Raw genomic sequence first — 12,260 nt, forward strand, 5'->3', positions numbered from 1 at the left:
CTGCCCCTCCCCACCTTTGAGAAATGCCTAGGCAGGATGACCCCAGCTCCTTCTGTGAGAATTTACCGCCCTGATGTGAAATCATAGCCCTGTAACTTTCCCTTTAAGAGCTGTCAGAGCCGGGGAGGCTGGCCAAGCTTGGGCTGGAGGTGGGGACAGAGGGAAGAAAGAAAAAAAAGAGAGAGAGAGAGAGGCAGGAAAAGTTTTTTCAGAGGAAAATGCAGGGTTTGTCCTTAACCCTGACGTCAGATCTTGCTTTAATAAAACCCCCTAAGGGCTGCGGGAAGAGGCATATCTGGCACTCCTGATGGGCCAGGTCAGTCTCGGCCCAGCTCCCCCGAGAGGTGGCCGGATCCTCTGGGCTGCTCCGTAGATGCCTTGGCCACTGACCTCCAGGCATGAGGTGGTTCCTGCCGTGGACGCTGGTGGCAGTGACAGCAGTAGGAGCAGTGGGCAGCACCCTGGCCATGGTGAGTCCTGCCCGGAGGGGCATGGAGAGGGGTCCCAGCTCCCATCTCCACCGGTCCTGCTGCATGGGTGGGCAGGATGAGAAGGGCTGGAATGTTAGGGGGCAGGGAGATGTCCACTGAGGAGCAAGGGCGAGGCCCAGGGTGAGGAGTAGGGCTGCTGGGGACAGCTGATTCTGGCACGGGGAGGAGCAGGGCCAGCACCTGGGGAAACAAAACAAACAGGACTTCCACGCCCTTTATTCCCACCTGAAATGCAGCAGAAAGGGACACTCGAAGGAACAGAATCAGAGAGCCTGGACTCCAGATGTAGGTCTGCCCAGACTGGCTGTGTGACCTTGGGCTAGTCACTCACCCTCTATGAGCAGCATAAAGTAAGGAAAACTGTTGTTAGACTTCTAGTCTTTGAGTTTGGAAAATGAGTCTCCAAGTGTCGGAGATGCTACAAGGCAGGGGGTGGGGGGGTGGGGGGGAGTTAGAAAAGGCCAAGAAAACTTGGAAGGGAAAATATCAGCTTTCAACAAAAGCACTTACTTGTGCAAACAGTGCTTGTGCTGATTCTCTAACCCCAAATGCGGCCGCCTTGGGCTTGCACAGCCCTCTACAGTTTATGAAGCATGTACATTCGGGTCTGCAGAGGAAGCCCGCTGTTTCAGGGGAACCCTGAGGGTTCTTTCTCTCCCACCTCCAAACCAAGGCACACGGAGGCGAAGGGAGGACGGTCTGCACCTCCGAGAAGCCAGGGAGCAAGACACGTGGCAGCACAGGGACAGGCGGCTGGCTCGGGGCATGGAGCAGGCACGGGGCGGGCAGGAGGTGGGCAGCTGTGAAGAGCTTCTGAATCCAAGATCCCACAGCCCGGGCCAGGGCCTGCTGCCAGTAGTAAGGCCAAGAGAACGAGGGAGGATGGCAGGAGGGAGTTTATTACCCACTCGCACGGACAGCTTTCTTGGGGATTGATGTGCCCCATTGCTAGATGAGGAAGCTGAGGCTTGGGGGTAAGCTACTTGCCCGTGGGCTCAAAGACGCTGGTTCTGAATCAACCAGATCTGAGGCTGAGAGCTGACGGCTGACCACAGGCCAGTTGCTCATAGGCGCTGGGTGATGCATATTCCTCCAAGCACGGTAGTGTGCATTAATGAGATCAGGGAGGGCGTCTAGGTGACTTGCTGTTAAATCCTCCATAACTTGTGCGGCTTCTGCCTGTAGTTGGTGCTGACCCATCCTACCAAAAAAAAAATAAGAAGAAGAAGAAGGGACTTCCCTGGCAGTCCATTGGTTAAGACTCTGCCCTCCCAATTCAGGGGGCACGGGTTCCATCCCTGGTCAGGGAACTTTTAGGGAGTTTGGAGTTTGCGGTTGACATGTACACACTGCTATATTTAAAATGGACAACCAACAAGGACCTACTGTATAGCACAGGGAACTCTGCTCAACATTCTGTAACAAGCTAACTGGGAAAAGGATTTGAAAAAGAATAGATACATGTATACGTATAACTGAATCACTTTGTTGTACACCTGAAACTAACACAACATTGTTAATCAACTATGCTCCAATATAAAATAAAAAGTTTTAAAAAAAGGATATTAATTCCATTTTACAAATGAAAGAAATGGAGACAGGGCAAATAAGGGACATGCCCAGGGTCTCACAATTAATAAGCGGGAGGGCTCACACTCAGATCTTTTCCTGCCAAATCCCACTCTCTCTTCCAGAGCTTTCCTGAAAGCTGGAGCGCCCAGAAGACACCATATCAGCCTTTATCTCAGTGTTGCAACGTCTGGGAGGACAGGGGGTGGATGGAGAAGAGGTGAGAGGGGTCGGGTAGTGAGGTCTGAGTGAGGAGGAGGAAGAGAGAAGTATGTAAGGGGGTCCAAGTACACGGGAACCCCAGGTACCTCCTCAGAGCAACCTGCGCTAGGGAAGAGGGGGTACAGGCTCAGCCGAGGGGGCGCACAGCACAGGAGCTGGGAGTCCAGACAGACCCAGGCAGCAGGCTGGAGGGAAGTTTTCTGGGAGGAGACAAGGTACCTCTCTTCTGTGCCCCTGCCTGGGGACCTTCTGTGGGGACCCATACTTCCCCCCTGCAACACTGTTATCTGATTCAGGAGCTCCCTGGATAGAGCCTTAACCCCCCCCCCCCCCCCAATGAGGGCTGGGAGACAAACGTCAACCTGCACTTCCCTTTAGAGCCAAGTTCCATCTGTGGCCATCCTCCCCAAACTCATACATAAAGGGAATATGAGTCCATTCAAGGTCCCACTGAGGTTTTAATGGAAAAAATGATGATAGATGTCCATATGGAAGAAAAAGTTCATGAGAATTGCCAAGAAAACTTCTAGGAAGTCGAATTGTGAGGGGGGACTTGCCCTGTCAGATAGTAAAACATTATCGAAAAGTTCCGTAATTGAAGGAGGAAGAGGCCAACCCAGGAAGAGATAAATCCAGGAGCGGGACAGGGCAGTGAGCTCAGAAACGTAGCCAAGTGTACTCAGGAATGTAACATATGATAAAGGTGAGCTACAGACAGACCTTGTTTTTCCATCTCTTTGTTCTTTTCTTCCTTCTACATGTTGTGAGTACCTCCCTTGTGCTAAGAGAGAGGGTCTACATTTGGGGGGGGGGTTGCCGAGCACTGCGCCAAAGCCTATATATTTATATACGTAAGACCTTCCTCAGTTCATCCACATGACATTTATGATTATTTATTAAGCATCTCCTAAATTCTCATAGCAATACTATTAAGCAGATGTAATCAACTTCCTTTGTAGATAAAAACTAAAGCTCAGAGAGGTTAAGTAATTTGCCAAAGGTCACACAGCTAGTAATCTGTGGAGCTGACATTTGAACCTAGGTCAGCTCTCAACAATACAGCCTCTTGCCTCCCTGGTCCATGTACTTGTGCAAACATGAGAAGCACAAAGTCCGTGACCCTACTGAGCTTACAGGCTGGCGAGGCAGGTGACAGCCACTCATACGTTGGAATGAGAGGTGGCAGAGGTGATGCCATCCAGGAAAGAGAGGCCGGGTGCAAGCTCTGCCACTGGCTGAACCAGCTCCAGCAAGTCCCCCAACCACTCGGACCTTCCTGTCCTCTCTTGTTAATCGGGGCTGACAACCTGAGCCCCATCCCGTTCCCCGTTGCCGAGGAGCGAACACAGGGCTGCTTGAGGAAAGCCTCTCAGAAGCACGTGACCAGGTACATGAACGCTGTGCTAATAAATTCCAGGGCACACATTAGGTCTCTGGTTGTCTGTGTACAGCTGAGACCCATATACCTTCTCCCATAGAAATGTGTGTTGGTGTGCACAGGGGTATAAGCATGCATGTGTAAGTGACTGTGGCTTGTTTGAAGGTATAAATCCCCGTGGTGTGTGTGTGTGTGTCCCTGAGGATACGTGGGCTGAGTGTGAAATGCAAACACACTTTCAGCCCCTCAGACCAACTGCAGAATAACGTGGCCCCGGGTAAGCGGCACATCCCTTTTAAAAGATTGCAGGAGCATAAAGGGGATGGCTTCTTTACACTTCCTGTGTGTAGCTGGGATCTGAGCTAGCATTTCAAGCCCCACACCCAGCAGCTCCCTGCTCAGAGCCTCTTCCGTCAAATCGGACACTCTGCTCCCAGCTCTGGGCCCCTCTCGCCCACTGCTTGTCCAGGATGCTGGCGGGAGCGTGGCTCGGGCAGGCATTTCCCACCCGGGCACGGCCCCTGGTGAGGGCTCACCCTCTGGAATGGGCACGGGAACGGTGCTCCCTGGGAGACCTGATCCTGACCGTGGGCTGGGCAGTACCTCCAGGCTGTCAGCGACATCACCTCCCCAGGTTTCAGGACAGGCCCCTGCCCCACGCCTGCAAAGCAGCCGAACGCCAGGAGGCTGTCTTTGTACAAACAGAAACCCTGGAATTCCTCCCAGGAAACTTTGCCATCTCTCTGAGCGGAGGCAAGGGGCTGCTACACACACTGTAGGTTACATACGGGAGCAGGGAGGTGAGCCGGCAGTGGTCCAGGGTGGGATCGTGGGAGGAGCTGGGAGGGATGGCAACCGCAAGACGGGAAGTAAAGCCGGGTAGGAAGGCTCGCAAGAGAACCGTGTGACGCTGCAGACGTCCACGGGCGAGGCTTCAGTACGTTGTTCATTCATTCAACAACTCCTGTGGAGCACGCTCTGCCCCGGTAACGTGGGCGATGATGAGGGCTGACACTGATCCAGCGCTCACTGTGTCCTGGGCGCCGTATCCCCAGCATCTGCGTGTATCAGCTGCCTTGAAAACCACACACCTACAAGGCAGGCTCACTATAGTCCAGACCTGCACTGTCCAACCAGTAGCCACTTGCTACATGAGGCCGCTGGGCAGCTGAGATGTGGCTGGTCCCAGCTGAGCCGAAAGGCTAAAATGCACACTGGATTTCAAGGACTTAGTGTGAATACAAGACCGTAAAATTCTCATGATAATTTGTTTCTGTTGACTCCATGTTGAAATGATACTACTTTCAATATATTGGGCTAAACAAAATATCTCATTAAAATAAATTTCACCTTTACTTTTTAGTGTGGCTGCTAGAAAATGTAAAATTCCATCCAGAACTCACATTATGTTTTACTAGACAGTGTTGTCCTGGAAAGACACAAGTGTACGTAGAACGGTCCTAAGAGGTGGGGAAGGGAAAATACTGAGCTCCTCTCCTTGCAAGCTGTGCACCCTCAGACAAGTAACCCAGCCTCTCTGAGCCAGTTTCTTCATCTGTAAAACGGCATAATATTAGTACTCACTTCTTGGGTACTGATCCTCTTGGGAGGCTTAAAGGTAAAAGGAGGTAAAGCACATGAAGCCCCAGCACAGCCAAGCGGAAATGAAAATTGATCTGCACTCCAGACAGCAGGGGCGGGGCATCCCACCTTGAGGGGAAGTGCTGGCTGCAGACAGGTGCCAGGTCCGAGCAAGTGAGCAGGAGTTTATAACGACCCCAGGCTCAGTGCCAGGTGGGCAAGAGGAGGGGCAGAGCAATTGGTGGGCTGTGCTGGGCTCAGTGCTGGGTTGGTCTTCAGAAGATCTCGAGGTTTCCACATCCTGGCCAGCTTCCCAGAACATTTAGAGGGAGTCAATGAACACTTCTGGATTATCCTGTAGGAGAAAGAAATACTGATGCTGGTGATGGTGATAATGTTGATGATAATGGTGCTGATGGTGCTGGTGGTGGTAATGATGATGGTGGCGATGGTGATGGTGATGGTGGTGATGGTGACGCTTGAAGGTGAGACTTGCGTCTTACAACCCTGAGTCAGGTTGGCAATGACAGTGATTTTCACAGCCCAGCCACTCACTTGTTCCATGGATGCTGACCATGTGACTATGTGCCCAGCCCCTTCCTATTCCTAGAGATGCGGCGATAGATGGTTAACTCAGTCCCTACCGACAAGGATGGCTCACGTGTTGGAGACAGATTTTTTCCCTAGCACAGACGAATGTGTTGAAAATCTGACAGGGAAGCTTAGAGGGCTGCAGGAGAAAAAAACTAATGTTGGGGCACTGAGCCTGAATTCCTGGGGAGACCTCCCACCCCCAGCCCCAGGCACCTGTACATTAACTGGCACCTTGAAGATTCTTACACACACATGGTTTCCAAAACCATCGAATTAGAGAGACTCTGGTATCTCCTCCAGCCTTGACATCCTGATAATCTACCAGCTCTCCTACCCCTCCTCCTTCCATCACGGCGGGGCGGGAAGAGAGACAGAATCAGAGAAGGAGCTGGGCCTCTCAAACGTGAATAATGGGCATTCCAGGGGATGTGATCAAATCTGCTCATCCCACCCCCCTAATCTGGAGGCAAGTCCAGGTTTGGGGCATGGGCCTTGGCTCTGCTCAGCCTTGGTGGTGGTATGAGGGGGAAGAGAGAGGAAACGAGAGCCCAGGCCCAAAGGACAGGAAGGGAGGGGTCCTCCCCTGCCCCTCCCATAATCCTGCATCGAGTCTCGGAGTGGAGAGAAGGGCCGTGTGCCCTGAGCCCACCCAGGGCTGAAAGGGGCAGGAGGAAGGAAGTGGTCTACGGGTGGAGGAATATTCTGAGAGAGCTGGGACTCGGGTCCTGCTGTGGGGGCAGAATAATGGACTCGCGCAGAGAGCTAGTCGTCACTGTGACTTTAGATAAGCCACTTGCCTTCATAGTGCTCGTTTGTTAATCTTGAAAATGAGGAGGTTGGACTTGACCCCAAACTTGCTGCCAGCTGGAGGCGTGATCCACTCCTAGGGGCCACACTCATTCACCAGGTGGGCCAGCCACAGGGCTCGGGTGCCATGCTTCTTGTAAGGGGACTCATGCTGCTGCCTTCATTAAGAGTATGGTTGGCCTGACACCCCAAAAGCCCGTGCTCTGGAATGTCCCTCTAGATATGCTTCCTCCCTTCAAGGTGTCCCCAGATATTCTCCCTTTTTCCCACGTCTCCTCTTTCAACCCTCAGAGCGTACCCCTGGTCTCATAAAACTGGAAAGCATACCACCAGCTTAATCTCCAAGGGTCCCGCCATCTCAGTGGTACCTCGTCAGGCCTGGTCCTTAGGATGCCCAGACGCTGCTGCAAAGACCAGTGCCGGCTCCCCTGGGTCTACTGAGTGGGCTGAGCAGCCATCCAGGACTCCAGAGTTTTGATACTTTCCACCGCAGTCAATCCTTGAGGCCTTGCAAGTTCGAGAAGCATCCTTGTAAATACCATTAAGAGCTTAGCCCCACCTGCCTCCCCATCTCCGTGTATAATGCCTCCATCTGCCCCATGAGAAACCTGCGCCATTATCCACCCTTTTCTCCCTACCCAGGGCCTCCAGCTCCCCACTCGGACCCGGTCACTAAGAGGACTGATCAGCGAGCCACGGGCGTGGTTCCTGAACACAGAGCAAGGAGTCACAAGACCCCGTTCTAGTCCAGGCTTTGGTTTCATCTCTGAGCCTGGATTTCCAGCCCAGGCTTTGGTTTCATCTCTGAGCCTGGATTTCTTCATCTGAAAGTGGAGACGAGAAACCCACTCTGCCCGTGCTCTCGGCAGGATGGAGTGGTGGCCGAGGGGAGAGGGCGGCACACCACCTGGGGCTGAGAGCCAGCCCCCCACCTCCGAGCTGGGCCTCAGCTTTTCATCCATAAAAGGGACCTAAAAGCCCGACTCACAGAGCCCCAGCAACAGAGGCAGAGAATGCAGGTTGGATGCTGAGCGTGTGTCGAGAAGGAGCTTGGGGGCCGCGATGAGAGAGTGATGATCAGGGTGCTTTGGGGTTGGGGTGCTGTCTTCTAGGCTTTTCTGCGAGCTCCTGGACAGCAGAAGCTGGTGGGTGGGTGTTGTGCGGACTGGGGGCTGCAGCCATCTACCTGTCCTCCCTACTGCTGCCCTTGGTGTTCAGATATGCCCCCCATATACACACACACTCACTCCGGCTGTCTCTGGCCCTATGCCCCAAGTAGCCACGTCCTGACAACTGCAAACTTCAGCTCTTAAAGGATCAAAAGCACCAGCCCTTGCTGGGACCTCGCTGGGGGCTGAGGACCACACGGAGCTCACTGAGTCTCACTGAGTCTCACTGAGTATCACCCCCACTTTACAGACTTGGAAACTGAGGCACACATTTTAATGACCTCCCTGCGATCCACGCTTCAAGAACACCCCCAAGCTCCCCACGCAGGGCTGGCAGGACCCCTCCCCAGGGTGTCCTGTGCCCGAGCCTCTTGCCCACGTTCTGCCCTCCCCACCTGAGACAGGACCCCATCCAGGAGGAGGGAAGGGGGGGCGGGGCGGGCTCCAGGCGGTGGAGGGAGGGGAGGCCTTATCGGAGGCCCGGCTCAGTGAGCCGATGGTCAGAGTCAGACAGCGCCAGAGGGATTGCCTCAGCCCACCTGCCCCTGCCCTGTCAGGAGGGCAAGCAGCTCGTCCAAGGCCACAGTCTCAGCATCAGGGCTGCAGCCCAGGGCCTCCCACCTACAGGTCCACCCGTAGGGACTGAAGACGGTTCCCACTGTCCTACTGGACGGCTACTAGCTCTTCCCTTGTATACAGAACAGGCTTAAGCTCAACAGAGGGCAATTTCTTCCCCCCGTGTCTGTACTGGCTCTTGCTCCAGGGCTGGTCCCCTCCCTGGTCAGCCATGGCCACCACCACAGCCAGGCCTGGGATGTGGAAGGTTCTCTGCTCCTTTTCGTGAGTTGAATGAACTGGAAATTAGGCAAGAACAGGGTCTCTTAGAGGTTGCTGGGGGAATACGAGACCCAGAGTCAGAGCAGAGTGTATAATTGTCTTGCTGTGTCTCTAACCTCCATGGGCCTCAGTTTCCCCATCTGTCAAATGGGGACCATTGGCACTGCCCTTGAAGGGTTGTTCTGGTCATCGCCTGGCACAACGGGTTGGCTGACTCAGGAGAGGTCCCTGTTTTCCCCCCAGCAGGCGCACACGTCCCAGGCATGGCCCTCAGGTCCTCTGGCTGTGACACCTGCTTGCCTTCCCTGTGTCCTTGAACCCTAAGCCCCAGCAACGGTGACCACTGGTCATTCCTGCTCCATGCCACTTTGCAGCACCCGCACGCCCCTGCTCATGCCGTTCCTCAGCTTGGATGTTCTCTTTGCCATTCTGGTCAATTCTCATTCATCCTTTAAAGATGCAGAGCAAATGGCTCCTCCTCCAGGAAGCCCTCCCTGCTTCCACGGCCCCATCCCTTTCCTTCTCACCTTGCTCTCATAGCCCCTAGACTCTGCTGAGACACCCAGCCGTGTGGCCCTTGGGTGTGATGCCTTAAGAGACTGATACTGGTTCAGATCCCAACTCTGCCACTTGTGAATGGTCTTGGGCAAATGATCTGACCTTTCTGTGGCTCAGTTTACTTATCTGTAAACTGGGGGAGATGATTATAAAAGCAGCCTGCCTCTTAGGGTTCTCACAACGACTAGATGACTTAGCGTGGAAACTAATAAAAGAGGCATAAAAGGCAAAATGCAGACCATGTAGACCTCATTTTCATCTTGATTCATAGAAACCATCTGATTTTTCTTAAAGCTTTGAGATAATCAGTGAAGTCTGAATACGGACTAAGTATTTGCTATAGGGAAAATTACAAAATTGTAACCAAACTAAGTTAATTGGTGTGAAAATTGTTTTGTTTTGTTTTTTAATTCTCCATACTTTAGAGACACTCTCTGAAGAATTTCAGGTAAAATCACATGATGTCTGAGATTTGCTTTGAAATCCTCAAGAATGAAAAAGTATGTGTGTAGGCGGGAGAAATAGAGGAAAGGAGATGGACAGAGGTTGGTTGATAATTACTGAAGCGGGAAAAGGTATGCGAGATTCATTATATTATTCTCCCAACAGTGTGAATATTTGAACACATCTCCAAAAAAGAATGAACACGTTTTAAATTTGATTATACGTAACCCTGGTAGAAATGCCCGCCACTTGCTATGCACTCCGTCAGGGTTAGCTCTTATTAATAGCGCTGTCACTCTGTAACAGAAGTTAGTGATCATTTCCTAAAAAAGACCAGAGAGTAAATATTCTAAGCTTTACGGACTATAGGCTCTCCATGGGATCTTCTTTTTTGTTTTTTTACAGCCTTTTAAAAGTGTAGAACCCGTTCTAGTCTGTTACCAAAAATGCTGTGGGCGGGATGTCCCTGGGGGCTGGTTTCTGATCCTTGCTCTATAATGCAATTGCCTTTTTCATACTGCTGTCTCCTGGGGAGGCTGGGCGCTCCCTGAGACTTTATATGGGGAACTTTGTAGATGCTTTATATTCATCTGATGAATGAACAAATTCACGAGGGCTCGTTATTTGGAAAGAAATCTGGCTTCCTGCCCTCTCTACCTTCTCCATGTAAAGTCGACTTTCCCAAACAGACGCTCATAAGACTGCATGTTTATAAAACTAATTAGCAGAAAAGCTCTACAAACCTTCCACCTCCCAAGACGTGCAGCCTGGCCAGTGCTGAGTCAATGCTGGGCCTCAGGTCCCTGGAGATCCTGCCATCGGAACCGGCGTGAGCATGGAAGGCTCTGGGCAGTGCTGGGTCCTCCAAACCCTCAGGCCAGGTGCTTTGCGGGGGTTTGAGCTAAGAGTTTTCCAAGACGGTGACCCCACCTGCAGGGCATTCCCACCAGGCCCTGGGTACAGACCCCTAGGGGTATCCTCGGAGGGGGAGGAGATGCTCAGAAAATGTGTCCACCAGCTCACACGGTGGCTGCTTGTTAGTTACACCAGAAAAGTGAGAGCAAAGCGTCGGAGAGGGCTGACCACAGGGTATCCCCAGCTCTGGACCCAGGCCTGTGTCCACATTCTCCCACTGCCCACCGAGGCCTCTCTTTTCAGGGAAGGAGCAAACAGAAACTGCTTCCAGACAGGGCAGCCCTTTCCTAAAACCCCCAGGGCCCAGCTGAGGCTGGCTCAGGCCATTCCTGTCTCAACCCTGCCCCCTGGTGGAGCATCTGGGGGTGGCCGCCTAAACGTGGGCAAGACAAGCTCTCTACCATCCCTTCCATTCATGAAGCACTAGCCCAGGGTGTGCCAGGCTCAGTGTTGGGCACCTAGGAGTCAAGAAAGGGCAATCTGTCCCTGCAAAGCCCCGCGAGAGGCTCCCATCTCCTCTTCCGGGGACCCCTGGAAGCTTGGGCTCAACTGAATCACAATTTCACCACCCCGTGTTGTAATCTTGCGTGTGTGTCTATACTGTGACTGCCTTCGGGTAAGAAGCACGCCTTGTTCATCTGAGCACCAACCGCGCGGGAGATGCTTAGTGCATGTGTGTGATGGGAGGATGGAGGAATGAATGTATGGATATGAATGTGAAGGAATGAAGGAGTAGGGCAGCATGGTGATAAGTCCCTCTGGAGGGACACTCTGGGGACACTCAGAGACCCCTTCCCAGCGGCAAGACTGTGAGCAAGTTACTTAAGCTCTCTGAGCTTCAGTTTCCTCATCCGTAAAATGGGGGTAAGACCATAACTGCTCATTAGGGCTGCTGGAGGATGCTGTCATCATTACTATTTTACAGATGAGGAAACTGAAGCTCAGAGAGGGTGAGCACGGCCCCAGGTCACAGAGCCTTGGGAAATGGGTTCCACTCACTGCAGATGCCCTGCCCTTTCCTCCTGGTCCCAGGGCCCTGTTCATCGATGAACCACACACACTCTCAGAGGACGGTGAGGTCCAGCTCCATCATCGATCAGGATGATTAAGGTCTCAGGGTGGCACCCCACCACGGCCAGCCTCCTGCTCTCTGCTCCCATGCCTACCACCATTCATTGTTGTAAAGATGTCTTCCTTCTTAGTTTTAATCTGCTTAAGTTTGTCCAATAAATATGATTAAATGGATTGATTCATTGCTTTTAACCTGCCTACTGATTACCCTCCTTGCCCAGAGGGTTAAGTAGCAGACGTGGTCTTAGTCCATTTGGGCTTCTATAAGAAACCACACACTGGGAGGCTAACAGACAACAGAAATGTATTGCTTACAGTTCTGGAGGCTGGAAGTCCACGATCAAGGCCAGCATGGTCACATTCTACATGAGGACCCTTTCCATAACTGGCATCTTCTCATTGTGTCTTCACACGGTGGAAGGAGCCAGGGAGCTCTCTGCGATCCTTTTTATAAGGGTACTAATCCCATCCATGAGGGCTCCACCCTTATGACCTAATCCCCCCCGAAGACCTCACCTCCTAATACCATGACCTTTAGAGAGGTTAGAACGTCAACATATAAATTTGAGGGGACACATTCATTCAGTACCAGCAGGCACTTAGGGGTCTTATCATGGGGAGCTG

General features: G+C 52.5%; 1 protein-coding gene across 3 annotated transcripts in view; it reads left to right on the forward strand.

Moving 5' to 3' along the window:
* Positions 1–257: 257 nt before the first annotated feature.
* CCN4 (cellular communication network factor 4) overlaps positions 258–12,260 on the forward strand; it is a 39,045-nt gene continuing 27,042 nt past the window's right edge. The window contains exon 1 of one of the 3 annotated variants that reach the window (XM_082433851.1): positions 258–470. In XM_082433851.1, coding sequence (XP_082289977.1) covers positions 399–470 — 72 coding nt within the window. In that variant the 5' untranslated portion in view covers positions 258–398. The remainder of the gene's footprint in view (positions 471–12,260) is intronic. The other 2 variants (XM_082433850.1, XM_082433849.1) reach the window with 2 other exon arrangements.

Source organism: Balaenoptera physalus (genome assembly GCF_965194825.1).
Source record: "Balaenoptera physalus genome assembly, chromosome: 17".
Classification (NCBI taxonomy): domain Eukaryota; kingdom Metazoa; phylum Chordata; class Mammalia; order Artiodactyla; family Balaenopteridae; genus Balaenoptera; species Balaenoptera physalus.